General features: G+C 41.0%; 1 protein-coding gene across 4 annotated transcripts in view; it reads right to left on the reverse strand.

Annotated features, from left to right (window-relative positions):
* LPAR1 (lysophosphatidic acid receptor 1) overlaps nucleotides 1-22,497 on the reverse strand; it is a 69,994-nt gene extending 47,497 nt beyond the window's left edge. The window contains exons 1-3 of one of the 4 annotated variants that reach the window (XM_054054858.1): nucleotides 22,389-22,435; nucleotides 8,695-8,748; nucleotides 852-1,020 (exon numbers count right to left, since the gene is read on the reverse strand). In XM_054054858.1, coding sequence (XP_053910833.1) covers nucleotides 852-911 — 60 coding nt within the window. In that variant the 5' untranslated portion in view covers nucleotides 912-1,020; nucleotides 8,695-8,748; nucleotides 22,389-22,435. Of the gene's footprint in view, nucleotides 1-851; nucleotides 1,021-8,694; nucleotides 8,749-21,792; nucleotides 21,811-22,134; nucleotides 22,154-22,388 lie in introns of those variants that run through there. The other 3 variants (XM_054054856.1, XM_054054859.1, XM_054054860.1) reach the window with 3 other exon arrangements.
* Between the last annotated feature and the right edge of the window lie 2,575 nt (nucleotides 22,498-25,072).

Here is a 25,072-nt window from a genome sequence, read left to right on the forward strand (position 1 = left end):
TCCACTAATGGACATGTTTTATTTAACTTCACAGAGTCCAAGGATCTCTGAACTGTTGCACTTCTCAGTGCATATTGCCAAGAGTTGTAGTCTTCTGAGCCAGTGGAGCTCCAGCAAACAACAAGGCAAAAACCCCCATTAGTTCTCCAATTTTCTGACATCTACCTTTATCAGTTATGGTGCTCTCTCCCTTAAAAGCTTTAAGTTCCAATGGACACTTGGATCTCCATGAATTCAAAGAGACTTTGAAAATGCCTACCAGAGGTGAAATCCTGACTGCTTCTAACACCTCCTTTTCTGTTTATAATACTTAACTTCACCAGAAAACACAAGGGTGTTCAGTACATGGTGCTGAAGAATTCACATAGGTATTTACAAATACCAAGTCTGAAATGCACACTTTGATCCATGGAAGCAAGATTAATGCGTTAGTAATTGTAAGGATATCATTAAAATATTGCTCCTTTTGGCTTAAAACTTAGCTTTTTGATAATAACATCTAATCTGAAATTTCCTATGCTGTTATTCCAACTGAACCACATTATGACCTTCTACATTGCATTCATTAAGCACAGTAAAAATCAAACCAGGGAGCACCTGCAATAAATCTGCAATAAAGATTGTATTTTGCCATATCTTTTCTTCTACAAATAGTAGTATAACACCGCAATGTCACATCTTAAAGTGTAACAACACTCTTAGCAAATAAGTAGCTTTTTTAATACAGTATTTCAGCAAAAATTTCCTCAATGATTCAGAAGTGAGACAGGACAAAACACTACAGTTCAATAAGGAAATAAGAAAGAGGTTCAGTCAGTTCAGCTGCCAGAGTTTCATCGTGGACTACTCACCTCAATCACCTCAGGCTGGGACATCATGGAAGAAGGCACCAAGTCAGTGGGGATATCCATGGTAGATCAAAATGTCCTTGCTGTCCTTGGACCCTTCCTCTGCACCCGTAGACCCTTAGTAGGAACACAGACGCACTTCCTCAGACCCTAATCATGCTGGCAATTGCTCCTAGGAGGAAGGGAAAAAAATTGTTGAGTAACAAGAGAACTGGGTATGCAGTCAACACCTGAGCCCCTTGACCACTGCAGAACCAGCCTGTGAGTTTGCACAACAAAACTTGCTTACATGACCACTCACAACACATTTGCAGAAGTTTCAAAGGGCACATTGGAATTTGGTCCAGAACAGCAAAACAATTCACTCAATCGCACAAACAGGAATCAACACAAACTGAATACAGCAATAATGCTAACGTATAGACCATGCACACATTTGGAAGGAAAGATGGTCACCTACAGAGCACTGAGATAGTACTAACACTGGTTGGGTTTTTTTTGTATCTCCACACCAAAAGAAGAGAAAACTCTCATAGACGAGAACTCATAGAATTCCTTGCTGGAAGTTAGGATATATTTATCTCATCAACAGCTATTGTTTTACAATTCAGTGTTTATATGAACTTTTCTTCCATTTTAAGAAAAATAAGTTATACATTATGACGTCTTTATCCTTGATTTATTTTAACTATACTTATTTTTTTTTTGCCAGATAGGCACAGAGTTGCTGTAGAACATCCTGAATTGCCATGAAAAGTTCGATCAGATGATCCAACACAACAATCCATAACTTTCATGTTTATCAAGGTTATATCAAATTCTAAACAAGTTTCTATTCTTTTGTGCAAAGAAAACCAAACAAGAGGGGAGCAAACTGTAAATGCCCAAGAAATTAAGCCCATTTAAAAATTCCAGATGAGGACAACTGGAGGGTTTTTTTCCCCCCCCAATTGGGCGAGACATGTATGACACAACCCACAAATCAGCCACCACGGAAAGGATTTTGGAGTGACATCTATTGCTTTCTGTATCTACTGCTTCCTATTCTGTAAGTCATGGCAAAAAAACACTTGCAGTAAATGTATTCAGTGTCCAACAAACATACCAAAAATGACCCCAAACCTAATGAATATTCTTCAAGCTGTGACCATGATGTAGTCAAACACACTATGCTAGCAATTTTGTTGGCCTCTGGTTCATTTTTCCAAAAGCAATACTTACTTACTAAGCCAAGAAAGAACAGATAAATGCTGTAGGAAAGTTGCACTCCATGTGCTTTTCTGAGTCAGTTATGTAATTTTTTTTTAAATTATTTTGGTGTTGTTCATTTAAACTCAGCCTTTGCATGCCACTGTGGAAATTATTCCTCCTTCTTAAAAAGCATCTTGAAATGCTTGCTTCACATTTCAACACATCTCCACATGCCTTACGTCACATACAGCTATCTCATCTTCCAAGCTCTTAGATCACTTTTTCCATCTTTATATAGCTTTCCAGTGACCCCTATTCTTTCCTACTCTTTTCTTGCTAGTAAGCTTTCATTCTTTCCACTCCTTGCTCCAAATTTCTACTACTATACTCATGGAGAGGACAGAAAATGGAGATTTAGCATTCCAAGACAGACTTCACTGGAAGTCAAAGAACTGAGCTACACATCCTTCAGACTTCCTGTTTTCTTTCCAAAACCAGCTTTCCTTTTTTTCTGAAATTGACTAATTTTTCCACTATGCATGGCAGATGAAGGAAACCGACAGGAAACAGATGAAGGAAATGAAATGAAACTACTGCTTTTCTGAGTTAGGGGGGGCTTTGCTATTTGACCAAGAAAAGAGTGATTTTCAGTAAAGCTCCATCAACAGCCTCAAGATCCTGAAACAGCACATTTCATCACTGTCTTGCAAGGTGTCACATATGTAACTTAAGATCTCACAAGACCTTTGTTTCTGTTCTTAAAACATACTTCAGAGCAGCACTGTCTCTACACTCACTTTACAGCAGCTTATTGTTAGTTAAAATTTATTCTCTTTTCTTAATCCTGAAGTCCTGCCGCTCTTGGATAATGAAGATGGGGAAAAGATTACAGATGAAGCAGACTTCATGGAAGATTATGTAGCCTGAAACCAGAGGTATGATTAGAATCCTGTTTGCCACATATACAAAGAAGTGAAAATAATAATTTTACCAGAGAGCCTCAGAGGATAGAAGAGAAAAACAAAGGTGGTGTTGGGGGAATCTTAAGGCTGTTCAGCCTTTAGCTAGCATTGTGTAGTCCAGGTAGAACACAAATGTGAGAAAAAGCTTAACCCCATAAAATCCAATGAGTTCTTGAACGCAGATAGAGAAGAGCACCTCCTGAGCATGACACACACAATGATTAAGACTTTCTGCCAATTGGTTAGGCTCGTAAAAGCATTCCAGCTGAAAATAGACTGGGCTGTAAAAAAGGACACGGCTCCCCACTCTCCCGCCCCTCGCCTCATTTCCTTCAGCAATAATAAAGCACAGAGGAGATTCTGCTTTCAGAGCAATGCAAAAGACTTCATTCAAGAAAACAAAGGTGGCTCCTAACTTAATACCTGTGTGAGTTCAGGGTGCAGCCCTGTGGTTTTTAAGAACTGCAAACAAGGGCAGCAGGATCCTCAAATGAACTTTGACAAGGGCATTATGACAGAAAATGTAATCTGTATTAAAAAGAAAGTCTGAAACGCAAAAGTACAGGAGTTGCTTCTTACTAATGAGATTTTGATGGCTTGTTGGACTACAAAGCATTGAAAAAAAGACCCCCAGATTTTGAAGCAGATTGATACATCTCATTCCTAAACACAGGAGTCACAGGCAAATACCACTTTACATACTATTCTCTTAACACAGCGCATCTAGAGAACTGCAAACTGGGGAAATGCATTGGGTCTGTATCAAAAATTAAAGTAAAAAGCAAGCGAAGATTATAATTTTTTTTATCATCTATGAAGGAGTCTCATTTCTTAGAAATTATGTTTCACCATAAACTACAAAATTTAGAAAGTCATTTACGGTAACAGATTAGGGTTTTTGGTTAACTGAGAAAAAAAAAAACCCAGCTAATGTGCAGAACAGGAATGCACCCTCACCAAACGAAACAGGCTGCTCTCCAAAACACTGTGACTAAGCATCATGATTTATGGATTAGCTGCCTGAGACCACAGAAAAAAAAGGAACGTGCAGTTTGGTCATTAGGTGGAATAACTAGAAGAAATGTAACTCTGTATCAGAAAATCATCATCTTGAAGGAACTGCTTCCTAAAAACCCATTACAATGACAAAAATTATCACTCATATTCCACCCTCTAGTTTCTTGCACAGTACGAGCAATCTGCAGTTTAGGAGTGCTACAGCAATACCCATAATTTCTGCATCACTGCCCATCTCTCCTGAGTGCACAAACATAGAGCGTCTCCGCTAGGGTAAGGTGCTGGGATTGAAAGTCAAATGGGGTTTTCATATTCTGTGTCTGGCTCCTGTGCCAGGTGATTTCAGGTGTCCTGCATTCATGCCATCTTTCAGCTATGGTTTTCTGCACCCCTATGAGAAAATCTTTTGGTACCACAGCTTAACTTCACATATTTCAAGTTTCTGGACTACATGACTCTGAAGATGTTGATTTAGTGTGACCTTGGTTCTTAAATATGACTTAACTAAACAAAGCTACCCTCCCACCCACCACATCCCTCTAGTGAATAAAAACCTAACTTAACAGCTTCTCAGAGAACAGTTTTAAGTCCTAGTTGATCCCAGATGGATAAGATACAAAAACCCATCAAGGAAAAAAAACCTAACATTTGAACAACATGTAACAGGCAAGAGAGCAACAAAAATATTTCATATAAGGGTTCAGCTTGCACATGTCATTTCTGAGACATTTTAGATTTCATGTGGCACCTGAAGTCTTGCCATCCAAAAGTAATCCTTTGGCATTGCTCGCCTCCAGCAGCCTCCTTCACCAAACAACCACTGCTTGTAAGCATTAGTTTGTTCAACACAACAAATATAAGCATGGAAGCCTTGCAAGGCAAAAAGGCAAACAAACACCATCCAGGGAAGAGCAACAGCAGTGAAAAGACCTGTCTGCCACTTCACTTTACCACTAAAGTGATGGTGATAACAGTAATTTTTAGTTACTTACTATGCACTGAAGGAGGTGTTTTTCCACTCTCCAGCAACCACTTGGTTAATGAAAAAACAACCACAGATATACTTTCTATCATATGAGAAAACAAACATGAAAGGTAGAAAAAATGTTTTCAATTTCACACTGCTAAGAAAAGAGAAGAGGCCTTCCTGTTACTCCTTCCTTTACTATAGTAGCTGCTAGGAATTATTGCAAAAATTTGGATTTTTTTTTTTGCAAGTTACAGAACACTAAATCTTCTTCCAAACAGAAAGATGTTACTTCTTTTGAGTCCCTTATCTTAGTTTTGGTAAAGCCTTCACCCCCACTGATGCTGTCACTTTGAACAGTAGGCGTACAGATTTGCTTACAGAAATGCGATTCATTAGCTTTAACTGTTCTGAAAAAGCCATTTAGTAGCTACTCTTCAAATACTTAAACTTCAGCATATATTTTAAAGTAATTAATAAAAAAAAAGTTCTACATCTCTCCCCATTTCACTTCCATCCCCTTCCTCCTCCCCACGACGGCCCTGGTGTATCAACACGATTTCCTAAGTGGGCAGTTGCATACATGCAACTATGAAACAATAATTTCAGCAGACTCACAAAGGGCAAATCACACCACAGAAACGCAGATAAGAAGCTCTTCATTTCCCTGAAATTCTTTTAAGGCAATCCAAACTCCGATGTCAGCACTGACTTCGGCAAAACAGTTAGTTTCAGCAAGCCTGTGCATAAATACAGAACTCCTTTTTCTTTTTTTTTTTTTTTTTTGTTTACATTCATCAGTTCTCTACTGGTTAAACTGAGGGGAAGAACCACATGCTACATCCCTGTGCTGCCACCTCAAGACTTTCCTCCTCCTTCTTTGCATAGCAAGTCTGGAGTGGTGTTCCAGCAAACATTTTGTTTTATATCAGGGACCAGATTCCTGAATTTTGAAGTGAGTTTGCTATGTGGTGTTCTATGACAAATAAATTTGCAGAATGAGCTACACAGGGCATGTAAAACTTTACTGGATGACTCATCAAAGCACAAGGACAAGTTGAACTAATTTAACTGGTTATGATCTCCACAATCCATATTTCCTCCCAATTCTGCCTTCTTTCTCTGTTCCAGGATGCGTTTTGCCTGCAAGTGAAGTTAAACTCCTGCTTTCCACATTACTTGCTCAGCAATTAAAAGAGCTGCAATATGTTAATAGCTGTGATTCAGTATTTGGCAAAATAACCAGAAAAGAAAAAAAGAGTCTTCCAGACAGATGGTGTGGTGCAGTGTCGCACTCTTGCCTTGAAGTCCTTCTAAACAAAAGCAACAAGTCTTTTTGCACTTACTGATACTCTTTCCCTGCTATGTCCCCATCAATTTTCTTATATCTCAGAAAAGAGACCACCCCTTCTCTTCTCTCAGCAGATGCATCGATATAGTATTGGAACTAGCACAAAATTAACTGTCCCTATCAAAGATTGCTGGTAGTGCACTTATTTGAATGCACACATTTTACTGTACAAATTCACAGCTCAGCTGGTATTAGCCTGGCTCCTTCATCTGACATCACTCTCCAGAAAGCAGGATAAAGGCTGTTGTCACATCCATTGTCTATTACTACAGCAGTTAAGTATGGGAATTAATGTAGTAATTGATCTATTGAAATTGATATGGTACTGATTAAACAGGTTTAGTAGCAGCAAACTGGAAATTATAATGCTGGAGTTGGAAATTATTTTGTCAATAATAGCATGGACGACAATTATACATTTCTGATGCCACAGGGACTGATGCAAGATGCAATGAAACCAAGCTTATTCACTTCTGCAGAAGAAATTGAGATCCTCACAGGAATTCATGTCAATTTTCCATGCTGCTGTTATGCTAGCACACCAAACAGGAGCAAAAGTCATTTTTCACACGCACCAAGAAAGGCAATGACTACACAGAGTAAAATATGCTTATGTAAATAATACCTCATCCGCAAAACACAGTACACACTTTGCCCAACCTGCAACTGGAAATCAATCCATATCCAGAAACATTTTTCTATCAAATTCCTGTCCTTGTGGAGAAATGACTTAGTATTTGCAGTTATCAATGTTTAATTCAGTCTGACATTAGATGTCAGTTCTTTACAGATACAGTTAAAAAATCAGACCTTTTTTCCCCACAGGCTGAGTGGGTTAATCCAATCCCATAATTTCTATCCAGATAATTTCTGCTCACAGAACATCCGTTATTGTTGAAGTAATGCACTGCTAGAGCACAAACATTTCCAGAGTGATTACTTAAAAAAATAAAAAAAAGATAATTTTCCAACCCAACACAACAGATAAAAAACAAAGAAACTGGCTAAACAAAATATCATTAAGGCTTAAAAGAGAGAGAAGGAGGAAGGGACTGAGACATGCAGCAAGAACAAAGCAGTATTTTACATGTTCCACTGTCATCACCAAATGACTTGTTAACAATAAATAAACTGGCCACTACAATGGACAATTGAGCTGGCTTGCCAAAAACCCAGAACTGGTTGGTACTAACCTCTCTCTTCTGCTATCACTGTTCAGCTATATGATAGCACAATGAGATTTTGCAATGTTCCATTCAACAAGCTGGAGGCTGCATCCCAACACACGGGTTGCAGGAGTGCTATCAGAGCTGCATTTACAGGTCATCCTGTGCAACGGTGAAAGCTTACAAAGATCTGCAAAAAGGCTGTCAGTGAGGAAGGCTGACACAGCCTCCTGCATAACCACTGAGAGACAGCAGGAGAAGAGCCTCCAGCAAGTGCTCTGGACAGCAATTGCCATGCCTACCTGACATCTGATCTCCCACATGCTGCTTGGCCTGCCTCAAAACCTCTGTCAAGACCAGTGTAAGAAAGCACAAATACCCCAACAGATGAGATCATAAGATTGGAGATCCTCTCTTCTGGCTGTTGGAAAACATCCTTCTTTTGCCCCGTATGCATCATCTGCTTTCTGACTTTCTCGGTTGTTTTACAATCTGGGAACTTGTGGGTTCAGCAATCACAAATGCAGAAGGACAAAAACTTTACCCAGTTCGGATGTAACCCAGCCACTGAATATACCAAAGCAGGTACTGTCTTAAGTACTGCTACTCCAACTTCAGAGCAACAATGTCCTGAACAATTGTCTTGGAAGTGATCCAAAGTCACAAAGCTACACCACGGAATCAGGGATTTTATTATTGCTATGGTCCCATGTAAGTAATACAACTGCTTCTGTTTGTATGATGCCCACTTTGATTGCACTTCATCACCCAAGCATACACTCTGCGTAATAAATAACACAGCCACCTCTTAGCCATCAAGAGCAGGACAGCTTTGTATCGCCTTGCAGATTGCTTTACTGAGCACAGCAACAGTTGGCCAGAGCATTCAGCTTTTACTTAAGGCGAGCCAAACCAAACCAAAATAGCAATATACAACACCACTGGAAATTTAACTTCAACTTGCCCAGCCACCTCAAAAAAAAAAACAAAAAAAAAAAAAACTTTGAGAATGAGAGATCAAACTTCATGAGATGGTTCCAAAAGTCCCAAAGTGTACTACTAAATAAAAAAGAAGAAACTCATCTTTCCTACTTTCCCTTCTGGCTATAGCCATCTCACACCTGCACATCTCCAAGAGTTTTTAAAAGATGCTCTAGGGAAGTCCAACTTCCAGAAGCTTGAAGATACTTACAGTTTTCAATGCCCCAGTCTTCGCTGTCAGGAGTGCAAGATAGCTGTTACCATTCTGTATGTAAGGAACAAAGGATTAAGTTTTCAGCAGTAATCCGAGGCCAGAAAGAAAATTATTTCAACACAAATTTAAAAAATTGCCCTTCCATTCAGTAGGAGTCTGCTACAACACAATAAACAACAGAGGAGCTCAAATCTACATCATCTGCTTTCACAGCACAGCCTGTGCCTCCCCATAAAAAAAAAGAAATTACATCAGTCAAACCTTTTTGAATAGGAGCTCTGTGGCCATTCAGGGAAAGACCATTGTTCTGGCCCCAATAATTAATTATACGATTACAAGACTGCTGCTAAATCTTCCCATGCAAGAACAGAGCCTGCAAGGAGCTGAGCAAAGACGTGTCAGAAGGAGCCTCCTTAACCAAGTTAAACAGTTTCATAAACTCTGCAGAGACAGCATTGTGTGAAACTGTCCCTTCTTCCCCACTGCAAGATTAAGGAGACAGTCTGTCACCTTATTCATTTACTACACCCTGAACTAATTTTCAGCAATAAAACAGCCCCACTGTGCAGTGGTGCTCCCTCCAAGAAATCGGCTCTTCTTACACAGAGCACATGGGCCAGGGAGACATCATCCCAGTCATCTCACTGGGGCAAGATCAGACACCCTGCCCGTTCACTCCAAAAAGCAGATCAACCTGAATCTCTACACAAAAAAAACCCCCAAAAACCTCCATTCACAGATATTCAATGCAAAAAATTCTGAAGATAGTGCACTACCCCAAAGCATTTATCTTGCATGGAAGCCCTTTCCATGTGCCACACTATTTTGCCTGTCACCATGCCTCATACCCCTTTCAAGGATGACCACAGCTATGCACTGGGTTCCACCACAGGGCAGATAGTTCAAGCATCTGTAATTAACCTATGCATATCTGCCTTTCTCCTTTACTCTGATGCTTATCCCTGAAAGGGACCTTCAGATGTTTTACTGTGGCTGCAGTGAAGTCTCTTTGGCCAGTTGATTATTCCCAAAATTACAAGCTGTTCATTCTTGCTGGAATATTTTTGTCTTCATGTTGAGTTTTTAGCTTTTTAGGGGGTTGTTTTTTTTTTTTTAGGGAGGGGAGTTGTTGGTTTGGTTTATTTTTTTGTTGTTTGTGTATTCTGGCAAACCTGATCCTGTGCCCATGAAGTTCAAATGCATTTTGATGATGACCTTAACGGCGGGCAAGGGAGGCAGAAGGACTCCAAGTTCCCCACGCATTTCCTACTGGTCCAACGCTGCTGAAGTCAGAAAGCCCCAACAATTCTTTCTGCAACATATAATCATGCGACTTCCTATTCTTGGTTACTTGTGGCAAAAGGTATCCAAGGAGGTGACCTTAAAGTGTTGATGGAAGCAGAATGGATTTTCATTTGGCCCATCCGGACACTTCCTTTCTGATTAGTGAAAAGGATCAAGAACATCTTGAAGCGAAAATAACAAACAACTTCCCTCCTCTGTGTCAGTGGTAGAAAGATGCTCACTTAAAACGTCTTTTCTAAGGCACATAAACATCCCATCAAGAAGGCAGGAAACTAATTGCTCTATCTGATTAAAAACAAAGAAGATTATTCTTGGCCTTTCTAGTTTTCTGTGTCCAAACCAATTAACTCCTTTCTGTCAGTATATTCTAGGAGATTTGTATCTTTATTAGTCTGACTTCTGCTATCAGAAGAAAACGCCACATTTTACTAATAAATGGAAAACACATTCTGAAAGTATGAAGCTACAGTATTTGGCATCGTAACATATGAAATCATGAACTCGCCCCAAGTCGTGTCAATTACAGTACAAACTGGACTTGAATCAGCAGCAGGCTAATCCACAAGGCATGCAGCAGCACACCAGGTTTCTTTGCATATTGCTAAGATGAGATTAAAAAAAAAGGAAAAAAATAAAATCAAGAGACACTTGTCATTTTGTATTTATATGTTAACATTTCTGCTAGAAGTGCCACCACCGTGCTGTCCACAAGAGAATCATACTCCTCTATGTTTCTCTCTCCCTCTCTATGTTGAGGGATTTGAAATCTTATTTAGCCTCTGACGAAACTTCCATTTAGATTCTGTAGTTGTCCTTTTTAAGAATTGTTTCTGTGCTTCCCTGACCTAGGTCAGTTTGCACCATTCAGTGCAATTCTCTCACTTACTCAACCTCCTTGCCTGATTATTTCCACATTGTATCTATTCCACACCCATCTCTTGGGCAGTATTTTCTTGCTGTTTTTTAAATATAAAATGATACTTCATCTTCTCTTGCAGCCTCCTACTTCTCTGAAAGCTGCTCCTAAACTTCGTATGAAAAGTAAAAAAAAATTCTTCACGATTTCCTCAGTTTTTTCATTTTCCTGTAGTTCTTCCTTAAAAGCAAACACATCAGGTTGCCAACCCATTACTATCTAGAATGCCTAGACTTATTTCAGTCATTATCTATCAGGAATGTACCTTCTTCTAGCGACCTCCGCTAATGCTCACTTGCTACGGATTGCTTAGAAATGATTGTTGCTTTGCCACTCCGCAAGGCAGGAGAACCTGCTCCCACTGAGCATCTGCATTAATGCAAGGGGTGCTGGCTGGCATGTTTCTTCAGATGCATTAAGAGCTTCTTCAACACAATGCTCAGGCTGGCATAAGATAAAAAAAAAAAAAAAAACCAAACCAAAACACACATACACAAAAAATTGATTCAAAGCACTTGTATGAACTACAATATCAGCTTCAAGAAACAACTGCAGCAGCAGCTCCACTGGCATTTCTGAATTAGTGAGTGCTTCAATAATAAGATACCTGTGAAACTGAATTTCTAATTTCTCTGTTGCAAGTAAAAGCAATGTGGACTAGGAAGACTCCAGAGTAATAATTCATGTTACTCTCTAATTTCAACATTATCTCAAGACTCTAAAGTTCAAGAAAGGACTACCAGAAAATTAAAAGGAAAAATACAGCTAGACACTGACTGATGGAAAATAACTCGAATCTGCTCAGGCTTATGTAAACAAGTAACTACAGTGTGGATGGTCTCTCATAGCACAACCACAAGGAAGCTTCTGTCATATGATAATGTTTTCATAACCTGCACTTTCATCGTATTGACTTCTGAAGTACCAAAGATGTCTAAAATAAGCCACTTCAAAAACAGTTTCATAAAAACTCTTTTAAAATGGTTTATTTCTACTGACAGATATGAATTTGAAGACATTAACAAGCCAGGGAGAAAAGTTCAAAGTCACCATGGATAGCTCATCATTTAAGATGCATCATTAACTGTTGCCAACATCATGTGTGCAGATATAGTGCATGGTTCTTTTCCTCCTCCATCGTTAACAAAAAAACCACGCCAGAACCTTGTTCATTAAAATTATTCTGAACACTGGGCATTGCCTCACATGGGTAGCTGACAGAATTTAACTCCTAGTGCATTCTCATCACAATATTCTTACTAATCAGTATAATTAAAGGAGACATTAATAGGCAAAGTCACTTGTATCACGGTATAAATCAATATATATCATTTCAGAATGCTCTTCTCCAGCTATTGCTCCTCAGCACAAAAAGCAGCAAGAACTTATCTTCTCATCAACTTAAAAACAGACACTTAATATTTATTTCCAAGAGAAAAAGAAACCCAAAGTGATAAAATTCCACACTTCAACGGATCAGTAGCAGAGACTCCATTTGCTAACCCCTTCTAACACAATCTACCTTTTGTTCAAAACTCAGAAAAGTAGTAGCATACTGGCATTCTCCTAAAACAAGTTTGTATTTAAACATTCAGGCAATATCCTTTTCACTAGATAAAAAACATCTGGATGATAACAGAATGTCACAATTCTCTGACCAGCTTTGAGGGGGGTCAGCATTAAAGCAAATACTTCTTTTCCCCCCTGCATCCACAAAACAGATGTTGAAACACCACAAAATACGGTAGGCTGGAAATGCTGAAGCCAAGAAAGTCCACAGGCAAATATGCCAAACCCCAAGCCCCAAATTACCAATGTACCATCCTAATACAGATCTGACGGGACCTTAATTAAATTTATCTGAAATAGAAATTTGTATGTCCCCCTCCCGCCCCAAGTACATTAAAGACTGCAAGGCTTCAACTTAACACGCTTCGGGCCAGCACTAATGCAGACACAGTAACTGTTTATCAACCCCTCAAACTAGAAAAAACAGTCATGCTGCTTCAGAAATATTTTTGTAACATCTGCATCAGTTCAACTGACTGCTCTCCAGGCAGTTTCTGCAGTGCTATATTTTGCATAGTTAAGCTGAATGAAGTTTGAAAGAATTTAGAATTGACAATAAGAAAGAATTATCTTAATGACAGGGTTTAAATTCCCTATTCTCACATCACTGCTCTTTCCCAAGGCCACAAACAAACTTATCTGATGGACAGCAGTGACCCAGGAATAAGATCCTACCTTTGATCTTGCCATGATGGAGGGGGAGCAAACCCAGTAGCTCAAGACAACAAAAATCCTAATGTTGACAAATGAAAGGTAATTACTTCTTGCTGGCCATGCAAGTATCTGGAGCGCTCAGGACAATACGCCGAGAATTTGTGAGCCTATGCTGTAAAATCAGGGCTGGTTACTAGTTTCTTGGCAGAGATTGAAAGGGATTCCTTATGCACACTGTCTGCACCGTATTCCCCACTGTCTACAGCACCCCAACTCAACTAGCTAGGATTTTTAAGGAACAACTTTTAGGGATGATCACTCCCCAAAATATCCTGGGAGCAGCAGCAGCTGTCAGGGATGCTTAGCTGAGAGCCGCAGCAGAGTACAGGGTTTGGCCTCAGGTAGCTCATGCTGATCATTCCATGAATTCAAGATTAATAAATGCAAAGCAGTTCTGAAATATGCTCTGAAAGGAGACAGATAAAGAGAACACCAAGATTTCATCAGCTTTTCCTCTGACCTTTCCCCTCTCAATTATCAAGTGAAGTTTAATACAACTTGGGCTGCTGCCTATCTGAATAAGCAGGTAAACACAGAAGATTAGCAAGCAACTTGACTAACTTGCTCTAAGAATTGACTTGGATTAACTCTGAATTATGTTTAGCAGACAAGTTTTTAGTGCATACAAGAGGCCACATGAATTAAGTAAGTTGTTGTAAATTCACACCATACTTCAGTGATTACCCAACTTCTCTGACTAGGTCCTCAGTATACATACTGCCCAACAGAAAGAACAATATTTAATTGGATCATTTAAGAGATATTGATAATTTCTCGAGGAAAACAAAAAGCCAGGAGGCACAATATAGTCAGTGTAAAAACAGAACAATAAAATGTTCCAAAACATACGATGACAGAAAAGTTAGTGTCCAAGCATTATCTAGTCTGTCTCACTGTTTTGCAGATATGCTCCTTCTGTACGTCTTTTAAAGAGGAAGAAAGAAGAAAAAGCAATTCTATCAGACAAAACTGCAGCTGAATAGAAATGGATTATTCTTAGAGAGAAAAAAAAAAAACAAACAAACCCAAACCTCAGCAGTAGTTTGCCTCAAACTCTACCCTTGGAACTCAGTGCACATTAGTATGGGTACAAACATTAAATGCACATAACACTTCAAAGCTCCTTAAGACAGTTTGCAACAAAAGCATAAGTCATAAAACATTACTTGGGAACCACTATAATTTTTTTTTTTGGTGGCTGCACAAAAACTAAGAAGTACAACTGATCCAGGCCACAAACGGAGAACATACTGAAATCCACCCACAAACCAGACTTTTTAGGCATCCCATAACTGCAATCTACCAGCTGTGTCCATGACTCCAAAGCTAAAGGCCCTTGCAGAGTTCCTCCAACAAAGCCCACTTAGGCATGTTGTGTCTGATGTTTTGGTCTCTCCTGGTGCTGAGCAGCCTCCCCTAGGTTGTCTAACCTCATACAAGCACGCATCACAGTATGCTGGCAGAATTGGCGCTGTTTTGAAGAAACCCAATGCCTGCTACTCAGTCAGCTCCTGCGTAAGGCCACTGCTGGGTCCAGTCTGCCCTCAGTCCCACAGCAGCCTCCTTCCAAGGACGCTCCACTTAACTCAACAGGTAACACTGCCATCCGGGAAGAGTAAAGCAATATAACTAACCAAATACTCAAAGTTTTCCAGTATAGATATACTGGCATCCCCCTCTAGTGGAGACGCAGCTCATACCAGAGAGAGTCCCTACTACAAGGTCTTGGGAGAAGTTCGTCAAACCCAGGAGAATGGTCGGGGGAGATATGGGACATTGGATGATTTCTGGCATGGTTGCAGCAGGCAGATGTACAGCAGCTTCACGTTCAAGTTTGCTACCGACTGAGAAATGTCAACTCATCGTGGCAGCTCCAAGGAACGTTAGTATTTTCTCTTACACACGCCTGCCGATGCTGAAGCACAAAGCAGTAGGGTGTGGTGTCAACACCAAAGCCTCTCCCACAGTTTTCTGCCATTCTCCTGAAGGAAAAAGCAACTGCTTTCCCACAATAATGATGCCAAGAGCCCCTTCAAGAGTCTTCACTGCATATTAAGAAAAGTTTTGAGAGCATAACTGAAAAAACAGTAAACAATTCTCTCAACCAGAACATTGTAATTAAAATCTGGGAAACTGGCTTCTGTTCATGAGAAACTTTGCAGAGGAGATGCTGAGGACGGAAATACACAAGACCACGGTAAAAGTGTGTGTTAAGGTGCATTAGTTTTAAGGCATCTATGTTCCACAGTCATGTAATTCCCTCCTATCATTGAGATGTCATCAGCTTGAACATCCTTCCCTGCATTTTTTTTCCTCTAGGCTGAACTTCTTAGGATGCTTTTGCGTGTGAAGCTTAAGCAACTCAAGACAGGGAACAAACATACTGTACCTCTTGGAGAACCTGGCACTAAGCTGTGCTATTTCTATCAACTGCTTGCAAAATTGCTATAATTCTAGAAACCCATCTTAAGTCTATTCACTAATTACTACGATTGCTTTGATCACAGTAATACCCTAAAGTCTCAATGAGCTCCCAGTCTCACTTGCATGGGGTATTTGAAACAGGACACTGCAACTGCTATAAACAAGAGGCTGGAAGACCAAGGGGAGCAAACAGATGAATTTGGACAAGTCTTTTCTAGTTTGCAAGGTCTCCGCAGGAGGAAATGCACCGTTCAGAGGTGAAATTTTCATCAGTTCCATCCAAAGCTTTAAGAGGAACAAAATGAACCTGATGCACTGCAAGCCACAGGACAGGTGTCAAAGCCCTGCGCAGAAACTGTGCTCAGGGCAGGTCAGAGGCACCGTGGCTCATCTCCACAGCATTGTTCTCCATGTCTGCAGCATTTTGGGAGGAGCAGCAAGCAAAGCAGCAGACTAAACTCAATAGGTATTTATAATGATACCTTTCAAGTACAAAATGTCACATTGAAGATGGTATTCCTTGAACATTGGATACCTTTCCAGACATAAACTTGCCTGAAGCTGCTTACCCCACTGTAGCATCTCAGGAAAACAATTGATGAATCTCATTTCTTCAACAAGAGGGATGAGGGAGCAGCAACCCTGCTGGAGCGCTGGCCTTGTATCGGCAAGTTAAGCAGGGAGAAATGTGAATAGAAACAGCTGAATGCCCCAAAGAATCCTTCACTGAAAGCCAAAGCTTCACTCCTCCACTGAGTCTAACAATTATGTGGACAGTAAACACATGCTGAAATGTGACTCCTAGCATGTCCTAGGTGTCATTGTGTCATATAGGATAACATGCTCTTAGTACCTTGGCTGGTTCCTCCTGACAAGGCAGAGTGCCTGAGGACTTATAGGCACAGGGAACAGTTGTCATTCTCCTGTACTAATAATTTGCTACTCAGACACTTTAGCAGAACTGTATACACATTTGCTAACATATCTTGCATATGCAATAGTCAATGGCATACAACACAGTACTAATACAGAATTCACTGTGCAGTACTCTCCTTTGGGATTTACAGGCACATTGTCATCAGTCTGAATGTATTGTGATCTATGGCACATTCCCCTATTGATTTCCCAAAGACTTTTGTACGTCAATAATTAGTTTCGTAATTTCAAAAGTAAAAGCTGGGCTGCTCCACTTCAAACCGAAGGGACAGTGTCCCTGAGGCCAGGATCGGCTCTTCTGCCTCACTTGCCACTGGCAAAGCTAATTTGGAAACGTGCAGTAAACAAACTTGGGCTTTCTTCTGCAGCAGCATCCTGGCTGGAGATAGGAAGGGAAGGCATGTTGCCCTTCACACACTGCAGCTATGTGAAGCCACACTGGTTCCCTTGCTCCATGGTCATCAGCAGCTCAAGGCTTTGGGACACCATCCTGCTGTTCTGACATGCATGACAGGTTAAAAGCAGATTGCACTATCTGTAACCAAACATTTAGTGAAACCAGCAGCTATGGATCCTTTACCAATGCACCACTGAAACAGACAAAACAACACTAGCTATATACCATGCAAGTGTAGCAATTTCCTTTCCAGAAATTAGCAGTCTTTCTCCTCTCCTGCAAACACCAACCTTAAGCACAACCATGTAACAAGCAGATGTGACCTGCACAGCATCTCTGTTGACTTCTCAGATACCATTCTTTGCTGGAATTCGTATCAACCTCAGTTGACCTAAGTAATCACCCATCCAAAGAAGATACACACCTCTATGCAGTAAACATCCAATACTCATTTGGCACTTTTTCGAAGAAAAATTATACAGAACTGCAGCTAACAGCTTCACAATAAAAAAGGATACTGCTCTAGTTATAAATACATTTTTCCATCCAGACTGAAAACAATCATCTCCAAATGTCCAAAGAACTTCGAAGAACGGCTTCTGCAAACTACTCCCATAAATGATGTACTGGCACCATTCTGTGTTAGACATAGACACCCTAAAAGGAGGAGAAGGAGGAGGGAAGGAAAGGGGCTTAGAATGAAAAACAGTATGCATTTCCTTTGCCAGATTTTTACCACTCTTAAAATCTCTAGCATTTTATACAGAAAGATAGTGTCTTTGATGTCAATCCAATGCTTTTTTTCTTGCTCCTGCAAGCACTGCAGTATGCAATACATCTTCTAGCTGGCAAAGAAACGGATGTACTGTCTAGAGAGTGCCTGTGAAATTCACTCTACTCAGAAGGACACTGTGGCACGTAAATTCCTAAAGAAAAGGCTAACTAGTGTGTAGGCCTCATGCTGGTGTATTACGGCGAGTTAAAGTTCATTGTACATAACTATTAAACTCATTAGCACTTTTTCCAGCAGGTTCAAATATCTACTTCAAGATATGTTTGCCTGTTTTCAGTCAGAAGTGAAAGCAGAAAGATAATATTAGGCTTGAATACTTGGCACCTTTGTATTCTAAAATAGAAGGTGAAAGAACCTCCAAATTTTATCTGGAGTATGTCACATGGAAGCCAAAAAAAAAAAAAAAAAAAAAAAAAGCAGTTCCAATGCCTCTCAAGTTCAAGTAATTTAAAATAAAAATAATCTAGTTGGCACAAAACTGTAATGCATTTCTCACCAGTACAATACCTGTGCCACCAAAATATGATTTAGCCTAAAAGAGATGCAGCCTTCCCACTTTGGCAATTGGAAGCATTTTGCATGTCACCAATCCACATTATTTACCATCACCTCAGCAGCAGATCCTGCTACGATCTGCGGTGATAAATGGCAAGGGGGAAAGCTTACCTCCCGTTTCCCCAGCAGGAACAGCATCCAGGCCACCATGCAACTCCACCAGCAATAATCTTTAAGGCGTCTGGAAATCAAAACTATCTCCACACACCCCATCCCAGGACACCATCCAGGCTATTCATCCCAGGAGTGGCCTGAGGAGGAAGAACACGGTTTCAGCCCCAGCAGTGCTGCTGGCACAAGCACACGTGCCTTATCCAGACTCCATGAACCACAGCAGCCATGCAAGTCTGTGGCTGTTTTTGTCTGCCAGAAGCAGAGGAGGAAGGTTCACTTTCTTTTTAAGAAATGTTTCTTTACCCTGGGGTAAATGCGCCAACGCTCACCCATTTATGTGCACTAACATAATTGCCTACATTACGTGGGACAAGGAGGAGCCAGATCCAGTAGGAAGTAGGTGCAAGACTAAGAAATATGTGTTTAACAAACTACTCCAGGCTGTGTCTGTCAGGAAATTATGGCGATAAATGAAGAAAACCAAAATTCAAATCCCCTGAAATGTAAGCAGAACAGCAGCTCATATTCCTTCAATACAGCTTTCCTCCGCCACGGGAATCATTTTGTATTTCAGTCAAAGAAATACATCATCCTTGAGCCTGATCTGAAGCCACTGAATGCAGATTCACATTTTGCCATTGATATCTACAGACTACGGATAAGGTATTAAGTTTCTGAGGTAGTTATGAAGCAAACCTAGGGAAAATACAAAAATGTCTGAGTTCAGCCCTAATGCTGCAACACAGTGGAATGCAACATTTTTACAGTATCACCTCACAACGCATGGAAAGGCAAAATCAAAACCACATGCAGATTGCTGCGTAACTACTACCAGTTCAAGCAGTCACCACCTGAAATCCTTCATGATCAGAACATTCTGGAGAGCAGTGCTCTCCCTTCAAATTATCATTAAATCTTGAGGCTTCAAATAGTAATATTACCTTTTCATTAAAGAAAAGGATAGAATAAAGGGGGGATGGGAAGAAGAGCAAATAGTTTTTTCAGCTATCAGCATTACCTTTTGATAACTCCTGTGTTTTTGTTTATCTTTTTGCAACCACATTGTTTACTTCTTTTAAAGTTTGTTTCCTTTTCTTCTCATACTATTAAACTGCTTTAAAAAAGACTATAACCCATTGTTAGGGAAGCAATGAAACACACTACATATAAAGAACTAACCCACAAAGTAAAGATGCAGAAAGAGTCAAATATTATTTGCTCTATCTTCCTTTCCATAAAAGTTGTATGCTTCTTCACCTTAGCATTACTTTTAGCAGCTGCAATTCAGATAAACCATTACCTGGATTTAAACTTAATTTAAGTGTCCCTTAAATTACATACACTTTTCTTTATGGAAGGCAGGAAATCCCAAGAATGCAGAAAATTCCAATTTTGTGGGAGAAATGATAATGAAAAAGACAACAGCCTCACAGTACCACCTTTTCCCACTCTTAGATCCACCTAGGTGTCCTTGGACCATGACCAAGACCTCAAGTAATGGCTGTGAGAGCTCCCTATCCAGTTTGCTGCCCATAGGGTTGCACTCAGTTTCCCCCCTGTGCTCAGAAAATAAAGCCACATATACTGCAAACAACTTAGAATTAATGCTCAGCAAGTGCTGGCAGGTCACCACCTAGAGGTGCTCAAAGCCAGATCTTCAGGCATCTGGAAGAGGCAGCTTACCTCAGAGTTAATACACAAAAAGTGCTGGGTAGTCAAAGGTCAGATGGTGGTACTCAGAAGAAATACTCACTTTCTGGTTTAAACCTCTGAGTAGCAGACAAAGTAAGCTCAATATACAGAGGCTACTGTGAAACAATTAACTGTTCATTAAGGTATTATTAATGGCTTGTCACAGCCATGTAAAACCCAACTCTACCTAAGTTTCAGCTAGAGAGTAGAACACTCTTCAGCATCCTCACCTGTGCTCCCCACATGGTTTTACTGTGTAACATGAGAAGACTAAGTTAAAGACAGATATTTTTTTTCCCCATTTCTTAGCAGAGAAAGAATTATATTTTAGTTATTATACAGTCTTCCAGAGTTACTGATGAAAATCATGCAGCCATAAATATCTTTGTGATAAGACTGTCTGTAACTCACATATTAAGTTCACACGTTCAAGCTGGGTAGATGGTGTAGAATTGCTTCAATTTTGTATTTCCCATGTGTTTTTCTCTCAAAAGCTGTATAACCTTTCCACCCTCAATATTTGTCTTGAGGGGGTGTGGAGAAAGCAGACACCAGTATTTTCCTCTCTCCAACGAGCACTGTTACTAGTAACTTCTCAGACCCTTGGCTGTTACAAACGTTTTTCTAACTACTGCAACCTGGAACAGACAGTGATAAGGACAACACTACATACTGAGCATGAACCAGTTTTTCCTACTATTCCTAAATAATATTTCCTTAATGACTTGCAGCTGAAAAGCCAGAACAACCAAAGTTTGTGTAAAACTGCACACAACGAGATGTTGTCAATCTCTTCTGGAGGAAGACGGCATTTGGTTTTGTGTGGTTAATATTTAATAAAAGAACAGTAAAACATAGGCTTATCAAGTTGTTCTGTAAGTCTGACTGTGTATCTGTTAAGGAGAAACCGATGGCACACCTACAGCCAGTACTGGCGAGCTGCAGGACAGAACTTCATTTATTCTTGTGCACATAGAATACTGCTTCAGTTCACCCTGAAATTGCGAGAACATATTATTTTGGTACTACAGTATACCCCATCCTAGCACAAGAGTAACAGGCTGCATGGCATGCAGGCCTGGCTGCCAAATTGAAACATGACTCTCAGACCTGAGAGTGACTCATTTTAGACCAAATGGTACAACACACCAAACCTGACTTAGCACACAAGAAACTTTCTTTAAAAAGATAAGAGTTGCAGCAGTTTTAGTAGTAAAAGACTGTGGCCATTCCAATTCTCCAACGCTTTGGGAACACAGGTTGTCTACAGAAGCTCCCACAAGCTATTTTACCTTCAATCTGCAAAATAATTCCAGCAAAAAAAGAAAAGAAAAAAAAAGGGGGGGGATTTGAGCGGCTTCTAATTTATTCGCAGACATTGAAATCACAAAGGTGTGAGCTTGTTTCACAGAGAAATCCACACTAAAAAAATCTAAAGAAGACTTTTCACACATTTCCATTGGAAGAAACCTTTTCTGGGAGGTTCCCATTGTGCAACTATTTAAAAAGAACATGTAGCCAGAGGAAGAAACTTGGTCCCTCTGGTTCCAGCTCTTTCTTCTCACTTCAGTTTGCTAACGGCTTTTGTCTTAAAGTTTCCCTCCAGCTCCCCAACCTCCCGGTCTTTCCCCGATACTCTGAATCCTTGTGCTTGTTATTCATCTTCTCCCTGTCCTTTACCTCGGTAAACACCATGGATACACGGGCACGGCTCCCATCTGACTTTAGCAGGCTCTTCGTCCCAAGGACCGAGTAAGTCAGGAGAGAGAGGTGGCAACCATTTTTTTTAAGCTAGGACTTTTTTCCACTGCCTTAATTTGGTATAAATAAATCCAAAGAGACTCCACGGCGGGGGGATGGGGGAATTCTCTTTGGGAGTCTCTTTGGACTCCACGGGGAGAGGGGAAAACAATCAGAAGAGTAAGCGAACTACGATAAAACAATCAGAAGAGTAAGCGAACAATGGCAGCACTGTTAATGTCCCTTAATCAAACAAGTGTCCGTTACTTATTCCAAGCCAACCTCACGGATGCGAGTCCAGCAGAACAGTATCCCAGCCCGACCCGGCGCCAGGAGCGCAGTTCAAGCCCATCCAAACGCGCCCCGTGCGGGACCCTGCCGCCGGCAAACGCGCCTCCTCCTTACGCTCCCGCACCCCCGCCGAAGCTGGCTCCAGCTTCAGCCGCAACTGCAGAAAACACCCAAAAAGAGGAGGAAAAAAAACTCCAGCGTCCGTGTGCACGGGGCTGCCGGGACGCTCCCCGCGGGGCGCTTACCTGCGGGGATGCGCGGGGTGCGCGGCCGGAGGGAGGGAGGGAAGGAGGGAGGGAAGGAGCGCGGCGCCAGCACGGAGGGAGGGAGGGAGGGAGAGAGGGAGGGAGGAAGGGAGGGAGGGAAGGATGGGAGGGGAGGGAAGGACGGGCTCCCTCCGCCCTCGCTCTGCCCGCCCCCGCCGGGCGGGGACCCAGGTGCGCCCTGCTCGGATGCCGTCCCGGCTGCCGGCGCGGCGGGGGCTGCCCGGGGCTGCCCGGGGCGCGGGCGGAGGGCTGTCGGGGCAGGGGCTGCTGCGCGCTGACACGCGGGTGCCGGTGGAGCGACAGAGCTTATCCGCTTGCGGGAGCGCTCGGCTTCGGAAAGAACCGCTCTGAAGTCCCGCTGAGGGGAGGAATTCGTGTGTGTTTACCAAACCTTTATAGCTGGAAAGTTGGGTAGCACAACGGATACTTTTCCAGACTCAGAAGAGTTCTTCTACTATATAAAACCAGGTTCAAATTACTTCTTCTTCCCTCCGTAATTTTTTTTTTTTCTGTGAAACTGTCTGATTTAGTTGGATTGCAGGAACATCTAGAGGCCACTTTGGCATGTGCATGCATCGAGTGAAAAGGCAGCGTACGCTGCACCACGCTGTGCTTGGTGGCTGAAACGGGCAGACGTTTCTGCAGTCCTGTAGAGAGATTTCTAGAGAGATTGCTTACAGCTGTATAAGGCACCAAGATCTCCAGCAGTACAAAAGCCCACAATGAAAGGTCAAACCCATTTCAAGTACTCTGTTTCCCAAGGAACCAGAAAGTAGCAGAGAGAGTTCTCAAGCTCAATCTTTGCTAATGTACCATGAGTGCAGTGATGACACTGGCTTCCATAGCTACTGACAATGTCAGTTGTATCCTAGGTGTTGTTACAAGAAAGCGTGAGCAGATCTCTTGCTGTCACAGCTGGTTAGGAGTTTTTAGGAAGAAGTCAAATACTTTTTGTGTATCAAAAATGGATGTATATGAGTATGTACTTTAGTAAGACAGAACACTAGATCCTGTGTTTGTGCTCAGCACTATTATTTAGTACAAAGATTAGGTGTCAACATACTGAAGAATTTTGTTAAGTTTTCATCAGCACCTTAAGTTAGGAAAATGCTTAACGTTATCTTCTACCTGTTTTCAAAGCAAGCTACCAGCTGTTTGCAAGGGGTGACCAAGAAGGATGTTCTGTTACCAGCTCCAATATGTGGTTTAACATTCATACAGTAAGTACTGTGACAAGTCTTAATAATTTCCCATTGATGCATGGGATGCATCCAGTCTGAACAACTGCAGGCATGAAATAGTGCTCTCAAACTGCATGTGTCCTCCCCTGGACTCCTCTCCTGTAGTAGAAACAGGATGACTTGTACGACCTGCTGGTTGAAAAGGAGGTCCTCAGAATGTAAAAAATTATTCCTTCAGTGCTATGACTATGTTTTTCTTTTGTAGCTTCACTGTAAACTGATTTTTTCTCAACTTTTTGGAACAGGAACTGCCTGTGCATGTCTACAATTCCTGTCTTGTGCTCAGCCAGTTGCCCAGATACTACTATAATAGATAAAAATAAACAAAGCTGCAGGGAAGGATGAGGTGATAGAACTTCATCTCCATGGTCATACCTACACCTCAAGCATGCAGGAGTGGGTTTCAGTGGGACAATGCCGGTGTGAAGACACTTGAGGGGAGGAACTATGTCATCTGCAGATTGGGAATTCCTGCTCCCTAGCATCCATAAGAATGTCTTACCTAGTATGGTTACTCAGGTTTGCTGGCTAGAACATTCTCAGTAGTGACTCTAGCTAGTGATGCTTGAAGGAAAATAGCAGTCATGTGCTCACGGGGAAATGTGCATAAGATGGAATTACATGAAGGCAAAATGATGATACACACTAAAAAAAAGTGCTTTCAGTGAAGTGCTGTAGTTACACCATCAATTTTTTTTTTTCAATTGCTTTGATTTATGTTACTGGCTTCAGACATACTTGCTCAGCCCTGAAACAGCGACTTGACTTTTATTCAAGGATAATATAACTAATTCTCTGTCCTCCACTCTCGCTCTAACTAGAAAATGTAGGGAATCTTCAGCAAGTCTTAGAAACAGGCAAATATTGAAGGTCCAGGAGAGATCACACGATCCAACAAAGTTTAATGAATGTAACTTCTGTGAGTCTTGGCTGTGCCGCTCCGTGGTCTGAAACGTGTTTAGGTAATCACACCCAGATGTACTGACTCACATTAGATAGGGAAGTAGTTTTCAGATCCTTCAGTCTGGAAAAACATCTGTTTCCAGAACAAACCACGTAAGTTCCATTTGCTTGATTTTGTGAATTGATTCAATTCATAAGTATGCTTAACATGTACATACATTGATATATTTATGTGTAATTTTCAGCGTTTGTACAGTTTCAGCTGAGTCTCTGGGTAATACAGACCCAGAAAAGTTTGACGTGTAATTCCTCTTCAGTCTGGGCCTGGAAAGTACCTCTGATGTTTTTAATTGAAAAAAAAAAAAATTCAGGGAATTTACAGTTAAGATGTCTCCACTCTGTCACTTCCCTATGCAGCATATTGCGGTGTTCTTTTAACAATGCATAAGTTCATTTTGGATTGGAAATGTGCCAAATCATTCCGTGCAGTGAGTGCTGTGAAGGAAGTGTTAAATGAGA

This window comes from Cuculus canorus, chromosome Z (assembly GCF_017976375.1).
Source record: "Cuculus canorus isolate bCucCan1 chromosome Z, bCucCan1.pri, whole genome shotgun sequence".
Taxonomy (NCBI): domain Eukaryota; kingdom Metazoa; phylum Chordata; class Aves; order Cuculiformes; family Cuculidae; genus Cuculus; species Cuculus canorus.